The sequence below is a fragment of the Mauremys reevesii genome, linkage group 11 (genome assembly GCF_016161935.1).
Source record: "Mauremys reevesii isolate NIE-2019 linkage group 11, ASM1616193v1, whole genome shotgun sequence".
Taxonomy (NCBI): Eukaryota; Metazoa; Chordata; order Testudines; family Geoemydidae; genus Mauremys; species Mauremys reevesii.
In genome coordinates this window covers 16,949,166-16,968,893 of record NC_052633.1, presented here as the reverse complement: position 1 = coordinate 16,968,893, position 19,728 = coordinate 16,949,166, and the positions used below count along the sequence as shown (strand labels likewise).

The following is a 19,728-nucleotide window of genomic DNA, read 5'->3' as shown; positions in this document are numbered from 1 at the left end:
CGCCGCGTGCCCTGCCCCAGGGGCTCGGGAAGTGCCTCACCCTCAGCGCCGGCTTCAAAACCGGGCTGGGGGCAGGTGCGGGGAAACTTACTCGGTCCGTTCCCGACGCTCTGGAGCGGCCCCGGGGCCGGAGCTGGTGCCTGGCCCCGCGCGGCGGGACCCAGTGCCCGGGGCGGAGGCTCTAGCCCGCTCCCCGCACCTGTCGGCCGTGGGGCTCGGCCCCTACCAGGCGGGGGCCCGAGGTGCGAGCGCGGGACCAGCCGGACTCCCGCGGCGCGAGGCAGGAGCAGGGGGGAGGGATCCTTCCCTCAGCGCGCGGGGGGCTGCGAGCCCCTCCCCCCGCCCCCGGGCGCTGGGCGGGAGTCTGAGGTGTCTCGGGCCGGGGGCTGTGGCGGGCGCGAGCCCCGCGGGGGCGGGGTGGGGGTTCCCGTGGGGCTGAGGCAGCAGCTGACCGGAGCCTGTCTCGGAAGGGGGGCGGGGAGGGGGCTTCGCCCAGGAGCCCTGACGTAACCTGGAGGGACCGCGCGCCCCCTTCTTAAGGAGCCGCCACGAGCCCGGGCAGCGACGGGAGCCGGGCGCCAGCGGGCTGGAGTCGGACTCGGCGGCTGGCGGAGGTAAGGCGGGGGCGGGGCACGGGACGGACTCCAGCACCCCGGACAGCGCTGGCTCGGGGCGGGGGAGAGAGGCGAGGGGCTCCCCGGAGCCGGGCGGGTCCCCGCGGCTGCCCTCACGCCTGTGTCCGGGCGGGGAGCCCGGCGGGCGGCCCCGGGCTCGCCCAGCAGAGCCCCGCCAGGAGCGGCACCGAGCCCCGCCTGGCAGGGTTCTGGGCAGGGGGCTGCTGGTCGCAGCTTTCACTCCCGGGGGGCGGGCGGGAAACATGCACCTCCTGGGACAAAACCTGCAGCTGAAGCAACTCGTTGTCCCGGGCCAGGAAATCCGCGCTTCGCCCGCGCTCAGCCCCCGCCTGGCGGTCTAGTGCCCGGCGCTGTGCTAAAGGTGACAGACGCACACAGCTCCTCACCCGTGGCGCTGCCGAGCTGGGTGTGTGTCCCCCGCGATCCCGGGGGCCGGGATAGACTAGTTTCCTTCTGTTTAGATTTAGTGACCTGGGCTCTGGGGTCTTAAAATATTGAACTATTACAAAAGGCTACTGCAATGTAGACAGCCACTACTTCAGACCGGACATATTTACTGTAGGTCGACAGGAACATTTTGAGCAGCCCTATGTGACCATTCATGGGAAAATAAACACACCCATGAGAAGTTGCAATCTGCACTACTCAACTTGCATGTAACTCTTGTCACTTGGCTGACAAGTAAATACTCAACCCCTTTGCTGTTTATGGAGAAGGCAGAGTACTCTGCTCTTGAGGCAAAGACCCTCTTCATATAAATGCATACTCTGAACAGAAGCCAGAACAAGAGATCATCTCAGATATACCTTTAATGCCAAAGGGCGGAAAGAGCAATTACTCTGGGGACAGGCAGCTTAACTCCATTTAAGCTGCAACAGCTATGGGAATTTATGCTACTATAACGTTTGGCCCCAAATCTTTCCATTTTGGAAGAGGGCATCGTCTCCTGACGAAAGCATCTAGCTCCTCAATGAGATGTAGCTACCAACAGAGTTTGTCAAGAGAGTATTTGGTGAATATTTCCCTGTCATCGCTAGGAATGGTTTTCTCAATATTTTAACTTTATGAGATTTGATTTAAGTCTAAGTATTTGTTATGTTCAGTGCCTAGACTGATAAATCAATCACAGTTCTTCTATCTGAACCATATTATATGGATGCTACAAGTTAATAGGCTGAAATATATAGCACAAATCACTCTCCCTAAAGTTTTTCTAAATATCAAAATAATGGAAGAATTTCAAAGAAAGTCCTAGAGGATGCAAACAGACTCCTATATCTTAGTTTACATCCATCATCTGGATGGGACTGGCTTTTTGGGAATAGATAAAGCCTTTTACCTCTAAATCATCAATTAAAATTAGCCCAGGGTGGTAGTGACCAAAGAGAACTTATTTAATTGCTGTCTGGTGGTTTGCAGGGTAATGTAGACTTATGGACGCACCGGGGCGGAAGAAGAGGGCTAACCCCTCTAATTCCCTATACTATACACTAACTATACAACTTTAACAAGAAATTTAACAAATTATTAACAACTATTACAACTATATACACTAAAACTATTGAGAACGCTAGGGCTGTGGAGGTAAGGGAGCACTCCACTGTTCCTACTAGCCGTCACGGGCGGAAAGAAGGAACTGAGGAGCGGGCGGGCCGGCTGGGGTATATATCTAGCGCCATAGCGGCGCCACTCCAGGGGGCGCCCAGCCGGCCCACCGGAGTTGCTAGGGTAAAAATGTTCCGAAGAACCGTGCACGCGCGGCGCGCACACCTAAATGGAATGCATAGGAGCAATCACTCGAAGAAGAAACAGGTGTTACAATGGTTGATCAGTATAGCTACATACACCAGATTGCTCTACATCCAGATGACAGCACATTCCTTAACGGGACACAAACTTAACTATCACACTTTTGCCTGAAGTATTTATATTACTGGCAGCATCAGAACTAAAGGAGAAAATACTCTCTTTATTGGGAAGCATTGAGGCCTAGTAAGTTGGCCTACTTGTGCCTCAGTTTCTCTATCTATAAAACAGGGATAAAGATACACCTACTTTGTAAAGTGCTTTGAGATTTACAGGTTAAGAGAGCTAGCTATTATGTGCATTTTTATCTAATCAGTTCACTATTTAGCCTGCATTATGGTCAATCTCTTACACAGCTTTTGGTTGTATGGCTCTTTCCTGTTAAATGAGAGGTTTTTTTAGAAAATAAAATATAAATAAAGCCAAATATTGCTAGGGGAATCAGAGGCAGCTGTAGCACCTGAATGACTTTAAACTCACGCTTTTTTTAAAACTGACTAGATTTGAAGTTGACAAAGTCAGAGCAAATAGGTACATATTGTACTACATAGTAAGAGTGGGAGCTGTAATGGGGAAGGGCCTCATTAAGAGCATCCTAAGATAGCCACCAAAGCTCAGCCGTGGAGACTGACCATAAAGAGTATCCAATCAACACATACCTACAGCAATAGAGTATAGGGCAGGAGGTGCTTGTGGAGACCAGGTGGCTTCAGTCTCAGGCTGAAGATGAGGAGGGTCCAGTTTGTATTAGACAGGCATCAACTTCATAAAACTACCACCACCGTGGTGTGAGCTGGCCTGGCACTTCATGGAGGGCAGGGTTTCTTACAGCTGCAGGGCAGTGTAGGAAAGCCTGTGTTGCCCTTTTTCTTTTGATAAAATGTAGGACTTCAGATCCAGGGTTGTCAAACTAGAGTTTTTTTATGGGCCCCGCATTCACTTTATAAATTGCTGTAAATCTCTAAAATGTTAAATCACATTAGGGTGTAAATACCCCTCCTCCTCTCTCTCTCCCCCTCCCTCCCCATCCTCCTGTACCCAAACCAAGTAGCAGGGCTGAATGCTGGGGAGGAATCTTAATCTCAAGACATGGAACTTCTAAGAGGTCCTTAGCAGACACCCTCCAATGGAGGGAGGGTCCAAGATCAGCACCCCTGTTCTTTCCCTGCACCCTGCTGAGGCTAAAGCTGCATGCTAGGCAGGGAGTGTATATCCCCTTGCATGACCAGCCCCGATTCCATCCATTCCCCTTACACAGCAGAACAGCACTGTTCTGTTTATGTTTGTTGTCCAAGGACCCTCTGTACCCTCAAAGGCATGGGAGAGGCCTAGCTATACAAAGTTATGCTGTACCTAGATATAGTTTCAGAAGTTAGCTTTGGCTCCCTGAGATAAAATATCCAATTGTTCCCTGCAGCAATTGGGGCAAGTGATATAACTAGCTGCAATATTGGGAAAAGCAGCTTTGATCACCCATCCAAAAAAAATTATGGATTACTTCATGGCCAAAGGCTGAAATAGAAATGGTGACCTCTAGCAGCATGATCGACTCACAGTATAAGTTGTGAGGATTTTTCTTTTTGGTAAACTGTTATCCCCTAATACAGATGCAAGAGTATTTAGTAGATGAAATTAACTAGAGTGGTTATTTTTTGGGGACAGCTAATGGGAAGGTCAGATTTCAGATATTTTCTCTTTGTAGCATATAAACATGTAAGTATCAAATTTCATGATTCTAGCTCAACAGGAAAGTGTCACTAAGTCAGCTGTTACAAGGGTGTGTATTTAATACGACCTGCACACTTCATTACAGAGCCTTTCCAAAATTAATTTATACACACAGTTAAACATTATTTTGGGAATGTTGTGAAAGAAATATACTTTGTAAAATATTCCTATTGAAGGTGGTGTTCTTGGCCAATTTATGTCCAGGGACAAACTGCTGTTTTAGATAAGAAGAAATCTTGAATTTAGTGGATTTAGCTTTTGGGTAATAAACTTGGATGTTTATATCAAATATACTGGAATTGAATTAACAAACAAAGTACACACCAGACTTAAGGCCAGAAGCCAATGCTATCATCTAGGCCAACCCCCTGTACAAAACAGGCTGTAGGATTTGATTTCATCTATCCCATTGCTTCATTTAGCCCAGTAACATATGAAGGTTAGACGATTTTTCAACTTCTTTTGTTTTTGTGAAGTTTCAGTGACACAATGGATCCTGGGAACAGAGGAAGAATTCACTCCAACGCGAGACTTATCTGCTCTCTGTTAATCATGGGAGTGTTTTGTGTGACTCCTTTCTTCTGCCAGAGCCAAAATGATCCACTGTCCCTTGGCCGAGCTGATCCCCAGTGCTGGGAATTCTCCACAGCTGCCTTGCTGGAGATGAGGAAGCCGCGTATTTCTGACTCTGTCAGTGGCTTTTGGGACTTTATGATCTTCCTGAAGTCATCAGAGAACTTGAAGCATGGGGCTCTGTTCTGGGACCTGGCTCAGCTCTTCTGGGATATCTATGTAGACTGTGTGCTCTCCAGAACCCATGGCCTAGGGAGGAGGCAACTGGCAGAGGCTGAACAGAAAATCACAGCTCTGCATTCTCAGCTCACAGAGCGAAAGCAAGGTTATTACTTCTCTATCCAATACATGTACACCTTGTGGTGGAGAAACAGCATCAGTGTACATAAAAATCAGACACCAGTAGAGAAATAGAAACAGATGGATGCAAGTTTGAATTGGAGAGTGAGAACCATGCAAGGGTTAGCATAAAAACAACTGAGTTGCTTGGTGCTGTACAAGTCAAAGATTAATATGTTCAATAAAGAAGCTTAATCATGCTCAAAAACTTCTGAATGGGAGTTTTGCCTGAGAAGCAACTGCAGATCAGGCCCAATATAAGATTGGCTTTTCCCACAGGAATCATAAGAAGAGGTAGAAATGAACCACTTGAAACATACATGGATACAGGCAGGGAAGATAGATTAGTAACCAAACCCGTGAAGATATACTGCCCCATTAACAGTTTTACTTGGTAATGCCTGATCTAGGCCAGCCTTACTCACATTCAGTAGTACACCTCTACCTCAATATAACGCCACCAGATATAACACGAATTTGGATATAACACGGTAAAGCAGCGCTCAGGGGCGGGGCTGCGCTCTCCGGCAGATCAAAGCAAGTTCGATATAACGCGGTTTCACCTATAACGCAGTAAGATTTTTTTGGCTCCCGAGGACAGCATTATATCAAGGTAGAAGTGTATCCTACTCCTTGAGCAGTCCCACTGGAACCATTGTCGAGTATGATACTAAACATGAGCGCAATTAATTAATATACCGTGAGTAAAGTTTTTTGCCACTAGCTGTCTCCAAGTTCCAGCCAGGGCCTGGTTACTGGTAGATCATGTAGACAAAGCTGGGAATCAGGATGTTAGTTTGCACAGGTTCTTGTTAAATACATCCTTTCTGCTTAAGACTGATACCATACATCATGACACTAAGTAGGATGAAGAGATTTTTAGACATAGTCCAGCGCACGCACACTCTTAGAAAAGGAAGGATATTTTACTTCTGTTCTTACTCCGACTCTGTTTTGTGAGTTGTAATCAGTCCATCTGATTTCTTAATGCTGTTGACTAACACCAGCTGGTAGTGGTCAGACTGCTACAGTGACAGCCTAATTTTTGTTGTTGTAGAACTATCTAAGCTCTCATAGTTTCTTAAAACCAGGTTGTTCATATCTGCCTTGCTTAGTCAGTGAAACCAAAAGTCAATTGCTAGAAGGAGATTGCTATCTGCAAATGATATGAGGAATTGAATTTCCATTTCTAAAGCATAACAAACTCTGCAAGCTTGATTCTTTAGTTTGAGCTGAACTATTAGCATTTGAATGATTTCATGGACCAATTCTGGGTCTAGATGGGAGAGCCAAGGCAACTTTCAGTGGGTTTCTTTGAGTATAAAACAGTCTTTCAAGTTTCTCCCTTCATACTTCTATTGTATCTTTTCACACTCGGTTGCTACAAACTGAAATGATCCTTGTCTTACTTTTTGAAAATATTTAATGCTTGCTTACACTGTTTAAACCTAACATACAACAATGGTGTAATATCTGAAGCTGCCTCAGAGCCTTAGTCACAGTAATATCTAGGATAGCCCACTATAGTGGTATCAGTCAAACTGGGAAAAACCCTGAGTCAATGCAGCTGAGCTCTCAGGTCCACTGGCTAGAGAAATGGGCTAGGAGGCAGCTAGACCTGAGTTCTATTCCTAGTTCTGCCATGAATCTGCAGTGTGACCTTGGGTAAGTCACTTCACAGTACCTCAATTTCCCCAGCTAGAAAATTGGACTAATGCTGCTTCCTTAATAATGTGCTTTGAGGTGTAGGGATCAAGAGAGCTGGGTATTATCAGCACATCTGATTTAGATACCAAAAGGTAAGTCTCCTCGGTTTCACTAATTATATCAATATATCTGTTTATCATTAGTAGCAAATACTAGAGAGTGGACTTTTATGCAATGAAGGACTAACTAAAGCTCTTGTAAGAGCTGTAGAAATATATAGCTCCACTTAGCACTGTTCTCTTATACATCTCAAAGTGGAGAAAGGTTGAGTGTCTTGCCCAGGGTCATGTCACAAGTCAGTGACAGAACTAAGCATAACACTCAGGTACCCAAATTACATTTCCATGGCCTGTTTGCTATGCCACACTGCCTCCTGGTGGTTAATCCTCAGGGTAGAGTCAGTCTAAAAGGTGCTTTTTAATAAGCACCTTAGCATTCAATATCATTCACAGAAAAAAAAGCCATCACTTTCCACATCAAATATACCAAGTGATATGATAAATAATTCATACCCACTGAAGTACTAGTTGACTAAGCTATAACTTTAGCACATTGCTTGCCTACCAAGGAATCAGCCCCCAGGGTTCCCTTCAGGTTTTCACTTAGTTTGCCTCTGCTTTCACCAGTGGCTCTGTGAAAAGAATACTCTCAAATGAGGTGCTTATTCTGTCTCCAGGGTTCCAAGGCAAATATGCTCCATCTACAAGTCCAGAGATAGCCTTTCATAGCCCTATACATTCAACATGCAGTGGCTCTTTCTTTCTCACACTATTGTATGAGGTCAGATTCTGCCTCCACTATCACCTGTGCAATTCCCACAGTGGGTTTGTACAGGTGTAACTAATTGAACCTGTAATTAGATTTTTAGCATTCAATCTTGCTGACTGTGCACAAGAAGGAAAATAATCTAGCTTGTTCTCTCTTAGCTGTGTTGGTTCTGCAGGGCTAACAGGAGTGAAATGCAGTAAAAGCTTACCTATGTCCCTAAAATAAGCAGCTATGATTGTAATAAACATAGGGAGAAGGTCTGTTGCTATTTTTACCTAGAGAGACAAGGTAGGTGAGATATTTTATTGGACCAATTTCTTTTGGTCCAATTTCTTCAAGTCGGGGATATGTACTCAGCATCACACCTAAATACAAGTTACAACAGATTGTTTAGCATAAATAGTTAACACATATTCGAAGTGACCATTCAAGGTGAAGTGGTCCATTAATACCTCTACACTTATAGGACAAAAACCAGGGGGGTTAGTGGGTTACAAATTGTTGCAAGTGTCTTTATTAAGACCGTGACTTTTAGCATCTAGCAAAGTTATGAATTTAAGCTCCCAGGCTTGTTTTTTGAAGGTCTTGTGGAGGTTTTCTTTAGGATGAGGACTGAAAGGCCAGATATGGAGTGGTTGTTTTGTGAAAAGTGTTCACCCAGGGGTGATAGTGTTTTTGTCTTTTATTGTTTTTCTGTGTCCATTCAGTAGAGAGCATAGTGATTGTCTGGTTTCACCCATGTTGTTGTTAGTGGGGCATTTAGTGCACTGGATGAGGTACTTCACATTGTGATAGGCATGCGTAGGACCTGTGGATCTTAAAAGCTGTGTTGTGTGGGGTATTGGCTGCGGGTTTTGCATCTGTTATACCAGGATCTGGTGCTGCTTTAACTTGGTGGGTCCCACTTTTCAGACTAGAACTACACTTAAACCATCTTGCTGGCTTTTGGGCCTCATCCTGCACTGATTCAAATAAAGAGCAAGACTACTAGTGAATTAAATGGTAAAGGATCACTATGGAGCTGGTCTGAAGCCTAGTGAAATTGAGAGTCCATTGACTTCAACAGGATTTGGATCAGGTTCTGATTGTGACTGACAACAACAGACAATATTATGATTCTGCATTTCTTACAAGGAGAAAATCTATTATTGTCCTGTATGGCTCATGCTAAGGCTCCAGGATAGGGTCCATAATGGAAAAACACAGATTTCAAAGTAATTTGCTAACTATGGACACTTGCTTAGTTTTGCTCATTGTAAGACTGCATCTGATGCCAATGACTGGCTCTGATTAGTTGGCTACAACATTTACCTTAAATATCAGACTGGCAAAACATGGAGGATGAAAGCTACATAGACTACCAGCTTTACATTGTTTGAAAGTTGACCCTGATTTCCTCAGACATATTTTCATGTTCCTTTCTTTTTTTTTCCTCCCTAATTTCTAGGGACATTTTCTCACAATCAGAGGAAACGAGTGCTGAACAAGAAAGAGCTGATTGAAGACTTAATAAGCATCCATGTGCACAAGAGTGGATCTGCATTACTCCGAAGAGTTATTGGAGGGCTAGGGATAAAGAGGAAACAATGAGTCTAGTCTGAGGCTTATCTGTACAGTGGATATTTTTAAAACAATTTCCTTTTGGTTTTTGGTTTTAATCTTCATTGGAAAGCTGCTCTAGGTGGAGGGGGCTGTGCCTGTAGCTATCAACATTGTAACTTTGGGTTAGCTTTGACTTTTTGGACTGTTGTGGTTCTTCATTTTTTTTTTTAAATAATGCCCATGAATTCAGTCTCTTTAATAAACTGCATGATTTATAACCAGTTGGCCACCTTATTGTGCACATAAGCTACTGAAATTGTGTCTGGGGGGCTGCTGGAGAATAAGGCCCAGTCATGCAACTGGATGTGTACAGGCAGAGCAGGGGACTAACATGGAGCTCCACTGAAGTCAACAGTTTTGCCTGTATGGATTCAGTTCCAGGGCTGGAGCCAAGTAGCCAAGCATTTTGCCATTGATTTCACTTGGAGCAGGATTGGCCCTGAGAAACCAAAATGAAGTCAAAAGAAAGAAACAAATATATTCTAAAGAAAGCACACACAAAAAAGCTTTCTGTTTCAGTCAGCACATGGTTACCTTTCAGTTCCCAAGGGCTGCTAGAATAAAGTTAAATACTGTACTGTGACCCAGGCAGGCAAGCTGCTTCCTCTGTATAGAGCCCAGCTGACTTTGTCCATGCAGATTACAATGCAGATTGGGCCTCAGCTTCTTATCAGGAATGGAGAGCTCGTAGATACATTGTAGGCAGAACAGGGGGTAGCTCATTACTAGAGCTATTTGGAAAATGGTAAATATTTTCTGCAAAAAGTTAAAACAAAATTCTGTTTTCACAAATTTAATGGAAAGTCCCTAGTTTTTCAGCAAAAATGTAAAAATAAAAAAACCCAAAATTTATTACCAACTCCCTCCTCTGCCCCCAAAATTGTTTTGGTTTTCCATTGGAAAAAAATTGGAAAATTTAAACCAAGTAAATACTTCCCACATACAGTCATTTATTTATTTTTTTGGGAGGAGGGGTGGAGTTACAACATAAAAATATGTTGTTGATGGAAATGTTTCCATCAGCTATGTGTGACATAATTTGGATATTTGACAAATTTTGCTGCTTTTTCTGTTTGCAGATTGTCTGCAGATAAATCAGTTTCTTCAAACTAACATCATTCAGTTTAAAGAATTATTCAAAACTATTAGCATTGAAGGATAAATTAATTTGAGGAAACTGATTAAATGTGCCATTCATTGCAAGAATTTAGTATTCAAAATTGTGGCTGTTTTTAGTGGATGCCTAGGTCACAGGGCATGTTTCTATTACCTGGCTGAATGAATGTAACTATTAAGCTATGCCTACACTACAAGCTAGGAATACGATTCCCCTGTGTACACATACTCAAACTACCTCTCAGCAAGCTAGCATGAGTATAAATAGCAGCGCGGCCACAGTCTCATGGATGTCCACAGTGGAGGCACAGCTGAGCTGGGTCAAGTACATACCCCCTGGTGTACTCCACTGCCACTACCTATGCTAAAGCAGCTATTTACACCCATGCCATCTCAATGAGTGCTAGGCCGAGTATGTGTAGGCGAGTTGGGACATCACACCCTAGCTCGCAGAGCTGCCATAGCCTTTAGAATCAGGTTTATGGAGCAAATATGTCCAAGTTACAAATTTAAAATGACTTTCCTTGAATATTCTGCAATATTTTCTATTCTGGCGAATATATCTGCCAGAAAACTCATTTACTGATGGGCTCAATCCTGATAGGTGCTAGGCAGTCTGCCCCAGTCCAGAAAAACAAATAAGCGCATTGTTGGCTTAAAGCGTGCACGTATAGGGAAATTCTGGCCCTATTAAAGTTGATGACAAAACTCCCATTGATCTCAGTATGGCCAGGATTTCACCCATTTACTTCAATGGGACTAAAGTTAAGCTTGTGTTTGTGTCTAAAATATCTGTAGGAGACAACCCCAACAGGAGCATGAACACAGGGACAGAACCTTTGTTTTCAAATATTTAGCAACTTTCACCAGCTTTAACTGTCTCAGGCTGTGGCTATGGCCTACTAGTGTGTCCTCAGTACTTGCCTGGGAGTAGTGCCAGGACCATTCTTGCACTACGTTGCAGTACCAATTGGTATCAGGGCCTCATGGTGCTAGGTGTTGTACAAACACATACAAAGAAACAATTCCTGACCCAAAGAACTCACTGTCTATGAAGACAAGTGATAGACAAAGATTATGGGGGAGAAGGATACAATTCAGTATACACATAGGTATACTTGCAATTGTTATTACTATAGATAGACAATTGATAGATGAGGAGAGCTGGCACTATCTCCCAAAAGCAACAAAGAATCCTGTGGCACCTTATAGACTAACAGACGTTTTGCAGCATGAGCTTTCGTGGGTGAATACCCACTTCTTCGGATGCAAGTGGTGGAAATTTCCAGGGGCAGGTTTATATATGCAAGCAAGAAGCAAGCTAGAGATAACGAGGTTAGTTCAATCAGGGAGGATGAGGCCCTGTTCTAGCAGTTGAGGTGTGAAAACCAAGGGAGGAGAAACTGGTTCTGTAATTGGCAAGCCATTCACAGTCTTTGTTTAATCACGGCTACCCCTCTGATACTTGACACTATCTCCCAAGATTTCACTAGTCAGTAGCAGCAGAGAGATTCTCAGAAGACACTGCTTTCTGCCTCTGACATGCTTTAGGAGGGGCCTTCAGGAAGAGGCTAGTACTATGGGCTTGTTTTTGCTACGGAGTTAAATTGGTGCTGCTGCAATTGATGCAGCAGCATTGATTTAGCGGGTCTAGTGAAGACATGCTCAATCAATGGGAGAGCACTCCCATCGATTTCTGTACTCCGCCTCAATGAGAGGCGGAAGCAGTGTCAGCGGGCGAGCGTCTCCCATTGACATAGTGTAGTGTAGTGTGGTAAGTAGATCTAAGCTACGTCAACTTGAGTTATGCTACTAATGTAACTCAAATTGTGTAGCTTAGATGGACCGGCAGTGGTGCTGTAGACTAGGCCTGTAATTTTATATACTTTCTCTCTCGAACAACAGGATCCTGCATCCTCCTTTCTCCTATTGAATATCAAGACTGTTGGTGAAAGGTAATTGCTGGCCAAGACAACATTCAGCTTTGGACCAATCCACCATACAGCTCTGCATCAGCTCTTTTCTTTCATTAAGAAACTATAGCAGCCATTTGACCTTTGAGGAAATAGGCAGGGAAAGGTGGGTGTGGGCGTGGGGTTGAAAGAATAGTTTAGTTTATAACGTAAGGTCATGGTATTATGAAGAGGTCTGGAGGCTGATGCTGTAAGGGAAACAATTTATGGTATTAATTTTGCTGAAATAAAAGAGTGAGGCAATTAAATATAAACTTGCAAGTAATGAAATTCCTGAAGGAACTGTTACCGCAGGCATTTTCTCCTGTCTGAAGACCTCAGAGCCTAATTCCATTTCATAGCATAAACCTTGTTTGTTTTTGACGAGCTCAATTGCTTGGCATGAAAATGCAACCTGATGATATTGAAAAAAATATGACATTGATGCTTGCTATAGATTCACTGACTCTAAACTGGGGCCCTGTCACAGGCTGGCTGGTGCTTTTAGGGGAGCTGGGCCCAGCCTTGCCTGTGAGGGTAGTAGCCGTGCACCAGCTGATACTGATGTAGTGATTTAATGACACCCAACAGCCTGGGCTGTGAAAGGGTCAGGGTGGACTACAAAGAGAGCGAGCGAGCGAGCGAGCAAGTAAACAAGAACACATGCAGCTAGAGAAAGGAGCTCTGGAGTGGGCTGCTGAAGGGAGTCATGGTGAGTAATATATGTTTGTCTATCAAGGGTGAGCCTAGGAAAAAGGACAAGGCCCAGAAAGGCAGTTCTGGGGGCTATTGTTTAGAGGAGGACCAAGGAGCTGGGCAGACCTAGGGAGAAGGCAGAGGGTATGTCTATACTGCAGCTGGAAGTGAGCCTCCTAGCCTCACACTAGCATACTAAAAATCGCTGTGTGGGTGTTGTGGCAATAGCAGAGGCTCAGGCTAGCCACTCAAGCTCAAGCCCAAGTTGGTCTGAGCCCACAGGATAGGCTGAGAAGTATCCCATGACAGGCTGAAGGATCTCTTATTGGGACATATGGACTTCTGTTACCCCAGAAAGGGCCTGGACTAGATGTGGCTTAACCACAGGGCAAGTTTGCATGGAAACAAGCCACTATGGGACCAAAGTGGCTGACAACTGGTGTGCTTGATGCAAACACCTTCAGCATGATACTCTAACACTACATGATACACTTACTGCTGTTGTGTTAGAGCAACTGCTTACAGGCTCTCAAGGACACCTGTTAAGAAGAAAGTAAGTACTTGATTATGAATTGCAAGTATGTGCATTCCCAGGTCCCTGCAATCTTACAACTCAATTCCTGGAATCAGGCTCATTGCTAATGGGAAGAAATGCAGCTGCCTCCCACCACTACCCCCTGCAACCCTAGGAGTAGCTCTGATGTGAGCCAAGTGTACTGCTGCCCCTTCCTTACTATTCCTCAGCCTGAGCACCAGAAAAGGAGTGTAACAGAACATAAGAGCTGCCAAAAAGGAGGGACTGTGGCCTATTAACCATTTTTTAATAGACTAGAGGTAGCTGCCTCCTGTAGGTCCTCCATGCCACTGTGTGTTCTATTTCTTCTTGTGTCCTCATTAATTGGATACCACTGGTAGAGATGGCTGTGTAAGGGAATCCATCTCCTTTGGCAAGTGCAAACTATGAGCCACAGCTGCAGCCCTGTTTCTGGGCTACTATGACAGAGCAGTCAGGGATCCCCCTCCCCTGCTATAAGGGAATCGTTAGGTGGTATAAAGCTGGCATAGTCAGCTCTATTACTCTACTCCTCCCCCCATCACAGAGGATGTCAGGGCCGAGTGGGAATTCATAGCACTCTGGCTGATCCTCAGCTGGTGTAGCAGTCCCCAGAGGCTGCTCTAGATGCAAGGGGATGTTGGAGGATATTTTGGCCCTTGCTGTTTACAAGAGTGGCAGAATGAAAAGGTAAGTTTGAGCCACCTTTCTCCTTCACCCTCAGCTAGGCTGAGGATTTAGCCCAATATCAGTAGTAGTTAGATCAGCTGGTTCAATGGAAAATACTGTCATTTATTTATATTTAAATAATACAAATAAAGCCCAGGGAAGAAGCTGCACATGCCCTAACAATTAGATTTATAATCTCAAATCATCAACACGCAGCAGAAAAATGTGCAAACAATGACCGAGTTCAGCCAATCAGTGCAGAAAATCTGCACTTTTAGCACACCAGGAACATACCCCCAGCTTTTTCCCACCCTCACCTCCAAATCCTTATCAAATAATTTGATTTTACACCATGCATGGAAGGGCATCAAGGTCAGGCTATTTTGGACCATATTTTTGTTAAAACAGGATTCTGTACCACCAATTTGCTCTGTTCTCTGAGATGATCATTATCATCTTCTGGGGGTGAAGTAACCGTATGGTGCATGGGGATTCAGCCATATGAAACCTGGGAGTGCAAACCTTGAAGTCCTCACTCAGGTCTTTCTTGGGACAAGTCTCAGACTTCAGCGTGAGCTGGCCTGAGGCAAACCTAAGTAAAAACAGAGTTAAGGCTTCAGTCCTTTGTATGTATTGGGAAATGGGCAGCCAAATAGCTATGCACCATATGAAAATGTACTTCCTTATGTCGCAATCTGGGGCCATCAAGCATAGTGTCCTAGGCAAATCGGACTATGTACTATACTGTTGCTACTGCCAAAGCTACTAAGTTCCCATCCAGATCTTATCCCCCCCCGGTTCTGTCTCTCTTTATGGGGATATAACTGTACCTGCTTCTCACTGGTCCCTATTACCCTGCCATTTGTTCCATTTCTTCTTGTATTATCACAAGCCAACTAGTATTTTACTTTTTTTAACGTCTGTTCATTTGTAGATAAAGTGCTTGTTAGCATCTAGATAATTCCCTTCATTTGTCATATGTATTCTTTGACGTCTGTGTTAAGCATGATTTGGGGATTCTGTGACCAAAGTCTATATGAAGAATTAGGAATGTTTATTACCATGATCACTACTTTAAAGGTCTCTTGAGTGGGTGGCTGAGGTCTCGCCAAAGAAAAACTTTCTATTCATCTTGATTCGAGTCAGATAGCCCCCTTTATCTTGATACCTTATAATCCCATCAAGACTTCTAAAAAACAGAACTCTTCTAGGCAGAAAAGAAAGCTGTCCGTTGAGACTGCCTCTCTTTGTTAAACTCCATGTTTCAATCTGCGTAAATGTTGCTGCATTATTTATGGAGCTCTGTTTCAGCATATGACCTCCTTCACTTTATCTTCATCCAACAATGCATTAATTTCCCCCAAATCGAGTTCTTTTTCTAGTCCTTAAAGCCATGAACAGTCTCTGGTTGTCTTTAGAAGTTTTATTTTTGGGGGCTAGATTCTCAGCTGGTGTCAGTTGGTGTAGCACCCTTAACTTCACCTGTAAGTGATCTAGTTTAGGTACATTATTTTTGGAAATATGTCTGCTCTCATAATTTATGCAAATCCATGTATCTGTACTCTGTTCACTAGGTCTTCTGTGTAGTCATTCGGAACATTGATGGCAGGTTGAGGGATCTGTAATTCCACTGTCTGAAGGGATACTGAATCACTTCCATTTCTTATTCATTAAAGTACATTTGTAACTTCAGAGTAATTGATTCCTCATTTGTGTCAACTGGAAACATACAGCTGCATTTGATGGAAATAACCTATCATATAATAAAATATCAGATAGCAAGAATGGGCTGACGAGCAAAATTAGCAATAGTCAACACTGGTGAATAGCCAAGTCAGAAAAAGGACAGTTACCTGTTCCATAACTGGCATTCTTGGAGATGTGTTGCTCATGTCTATTGAAGCACTGGTGCACGTGGTGAGCACGCACTCCTACTGTGGAAGTTTTTCCCTCAGCAGTACCCGTAGGGGGAGTGCTGCTGCGACTCCTGGAGTGGCACCTCGATAGCACGCTATAAGTGGAGCCGCGCGCTCCCCGCACCCTCAGTTCCTTCTTGCCGGACCAGTTCCGACAGAGGGGAAGGCGGGCGGGATGTGGAATAGATATGAGCAACATCTTGAAGAACGCCAGTTATAGAACAGGTAACTGTCCTTTCTTCTTTGAGTGCTTGCTCATGTGTATTCCACAGTAGGTGATTACAAGCTGTGACTGATGGAGGTGGGTAGGAGTTCACAGATTCCCTGGCTGAAGCACAGCTCTACCAAAAACAGCATCATCCCTGGCGTGGGAGACGATTGCATAGTGCGACATGAACGTGTGTACTGAGGACCAGGTAGAGGCTCTACAGATGTCCTGGATAGGGACATGGGCCACAAAGGCAACTGACAAGGCCTGAGCCCTTGTCAAGTGAGCCCTTATGATAGGTGGTGCGGGAACCCCTGCTAGGTTGTAGCATGTGTGGATGCACGATGTAATCCACCGGGAAAGCCTCTGGGTGGAGATCGGTTGGCCCCTCATGCGCTCGTCCGAAGCAACAAAGAGTTGTGAAGACCTGCGGAATGGCTTAATCCAATCCAGTTAAAAAGCCAGCGCTCTGCGCACATCAAGCGTATGGAGGTGAGTTTCCTCATTAGAGGCATGAGGTTTGGGGCAGAGGATAAGCAGGAAGATGTCCTGGCCCACGTGAAAAGCGGAGACCACCTTAGGGAGGAATGCTGGGTGTGGGCAGATCTGAACCTTGTCCTTGTGTAAGGGGAATCGCAGGTCAGAGCCCTGAGCTCTGAGACCTGCTGGGCTGACATGATGGCCATGAGGAAGGCCACCTTCCATGCAAGGTGAGACCATGAGCATGTGGCCAGAGGTTCGAACGGGGGGCCCCCGTGAGGTGGGATAACATGTGGCCGGGGGTTCTAGCATACGGAAAGGACGGGTCTAGCCCTTTGAGGAAAATGCCCGGTCATGGCATTGTTGACGCCTGGCAGGCGGAAAGCCTTCAGGGAGATGTCATGGGCTATACAGAACTCCCAGAGGCTGAGGGCTTCCCAGACACTGCGGCGGTGTTGTCTGTGAGGATTCTGACCACCTTGCTGCGCAGCTGTGAGCTGAACACCACACAGGCTAAGCGTATCGCCCTGAGCTCCCTGATGAGGAGCAGTGCTGGCCACCAGAAAGTGCCGGGAGATCGCTGCACACTGAAGATTAAGTGTCCGGTGCTGATTCTGCTCGGCGCACTGGGGTTTGGGCCAGTGCTGACTCCATGAGAAGGGCCCAAAGTCTAATGTCTCTATCTCTCCTCTCTTTCTTTTTAGTTCTGGGTTTAAAGGACCTGCAGATCTTACAGCACTCGCTGATTGTGAGCTTCGCCCAAGCAGCGAAGACAGTCGGCATGCGGGTCACTTCTAGGCATCAAACGCCTGCAAGACTTGCACGATTTAAACCCTGGGGCATGCCCCGGCCTGAATACTAACTAATTAAGTTAGTTGAATAAAATTTCAGCTTAGTAACACAGGTACTACTAACAACTAAACGAGTTCTGGGACGAGTTGCAGCAAAGCTGGAGCAAGTAGTTCCGATGCGCCGTCACTGGTGGCAAGAAGGAACTGAGGGTGGGGGGAGCGCATGGTTCCCCTTATAGCATGCTATAGAGGCACCACTCCAGGGGTCTCAGCAGCTCTCCCCCTACGGGTACTGCTGAGGGAAAAACTTCTGGCATCGGTGCAGGGGGCGAGCACGCACACCTACTGTGGAATACACATGAGCAAGTACTCAAAGAAGAACTTTAGTTCATCATCCTCTCATTTAACAAAGTATCTGCTTCCAATCCAGTGAATCATTGTCACATTCTGGGGTGCAGCCCAGACCAGCAAGGGGGTTGTGTCACTGCCTTCCTTGTAACCATGGGTGCCTCACAATGCATCTCTGTTGTAGCTCCCACTCTGGACTGCTCACAGCCAGCCTACCAACATGCAGGTTGCACCCGGAGTATGTGTGTGCTAGGCAATCCTGGTTCAGCCACTCTGATCCCACCAGCCTGTCTACAGCTCCACTCTCGCTTCCACCAGCCTCGGTTACTACTTGCAGGGTGACCCTAACATGCTCCCAGGCGTGGATTTCCCCCCCAAAATGGGTGTTCTGCACTGTCCAGCCCTTTCCTGGAACGTTCAGATATTAAGGTTCATTGCTCCTGTAAAGAGTTGATATTCAACAGTTTACTTCAACTGGACTTACCAAACAGTTCAGTTTAAATAAAGTACTGGATTACTTTTAGATTAAAAATAAAGCAAGTTAGGATTTTAGGTGAATGCAAGTATAAGAGAGAAAGTTAGAAATGGTTACCTGTAAATATCAGTGAAAAAACACATCTAAAAGTCAAACTTCTTCTAGCAAGTTTTGGCTCAATGCTTTGTTTGAGATGGCTTTTCTTATCCACAGTCTTCCAGCAAGATGGAGGTTGACAGTTTCCTTGGTCAGGATCTCTCCCAGAGGTCTGAAGGTGCTGGTGCCTTAGTTTTCTTAGAAGAGAGAGAGAGAACTTGGGGTTCTCTGCCCCTTTCTTTGGTGGATTCTTCTGAGGGTTACCCTTCAAAGCAGGGTAGGCAAGCGTTTTGGCCTGAGGGCCACATCTGGGTATGGAAATTTTATGGTGGGCCATGAATGCTCATGAAATTGGGGTTGGGGTGCAGGGAGGAGGTCAGGGCTCTGGCTGGGGGTGCAGGCTCTGGGATGGGGCCAGAAATGAGGAATTGAGGGTGTGGGAGGGAGCTCCAGGCTGGGGCAGGAGGTTGCCAGCTGGAAGTGCAGGCTCTGAGGTGGGGTGAAGAATTTGGGGTACAGGAAGGTACTCCAGGCTGGGCCCAAGTGGTTCAGAGGGTGGGAGAGGGATCAGGGCTGGGCCAAGGGGTTGGAGCACAGGGGTGGGGATGAGGGCTCTGGCTGGGGGTGCAGGCTCTGGCGTGGGGCTGGGGATCAGGGGTTTGGGGTGCAGAAGTGTGCTCTGGGCTGGACTCGAGGGGTTTGGAGGGCAGGAGGGGGATCAGAGCTGGGGCAGGGGGTTGGGGCACAGGAGGGGTTCAGGGAAGCAGCAGTATGACCCCGCTCCAGCTCCTATGCGGAGACATGGACAGGTAGCTCTGCACACTGCCCCATCCACAGGGGCCACCTTGCAGCTCCCACTAGCTGCAGTTCCCAGCCAGTGGGAGCTGCGGGGGCAGCTCTTGAGGCAGGGGCAGTGTACAGAGCCCCCTGGCTACCCCTAAACATAGGAGCCAGAGCGGGGACACGCCACTGCTTCCAGGAGCTGCGGCACATGTGTGTGGAGCGCCCCCCGTTTGCCGGCTGGAGTGTGGGAACAGGGCAAGCCCCAGCCACTGCTCCCTAGCAGGAGCTCAAGGACCAGATTAAGTCAGCTGCTGGATTGGATGTGGCCCACGGGCCGCAGTTTGCCCACCCCAGCTTCAAAGTAAAGTTTATTCAACCAGTAAAGAAGGCAACATGGAGTCTGGTGATGGAGGCTCCATGTTCTTTTTTTCCTCTCTTTGTCTTTGATGAAATCCAACTTGTTCTGTTTCTAGTCATCTCTTCCCTC

General features: G+C 46.0%; 2 protein-coding genes across 5 annotated transcripts in view; one reads left to right on the top strand and one right to left on the bottom strand.

Moving 5' to 3' along the window:
- Window positions 1–480: 480 nt before the first annotated feature.
- On the top strand, window positions 481–9,476 carry FAM237A (family with sequence similarity 237 member A). 2 transcript variants are annotated; one of them, XM_039493926.1, is made up of 3 exons: window positions 481–614; window positions 4,646–5,067; window positions 9,004–9,476. In XM_039493926.1, exons 2-3 carry the CDS (start codon window positions 4,659–4,661, stop codon window positions 9,144–9,146), a joined length of 552 nt encoding a protein of 183 aa, XP_039349860.1. In that variant the 5' UTR covers window positions 481–614; window positions 4,646–4,658; the 3' UTR covers window positions 9,147–9,476. The 2 variants fall into 2 exon arrangements, 1 of the variants encoding a protein (XP_039349860.1); XR_005586062.1 differs by lacking the exons at window positions 481–614; window positions 4,646–5,067 and adding an exon at window positions 7,481–7,844 and having other exon boundaries at window positions 9,004–9,139.
- A 4,909-nt stretch (window positions 9,477–14,385) lies between these two features.
- The window catches only part of DYTN (dystrotelin), a 66,325-nt gene continuing 60,982 nt past the window's right edge, over window positions 14,386–19,728 (bottom strand). The window contains exons 16-17 of one of the 3 annotated variants that reach the window (XR_005586051.1): window positions 18,480–18,655; window positions 14,386–14,736 (exon numbers count right to left, since the gene is read on the bottom strand). Coding sequence is in view for 1 of the 3 variants with exons in the window: in XM_039493904.1 (XP_039349838.1) it covers window positions 14,711–14,736 (26 nt within the window). In the remaining 2 variants the exon portion in view is untranslated. The remainder of the gene's footprint in view (window positions 14,737–18,479; window positions 18,656–19,728) is intronic. The other 2 variants (XM_039493904.1, XM_039493903.1) reach the window with 2 other exon arrangements.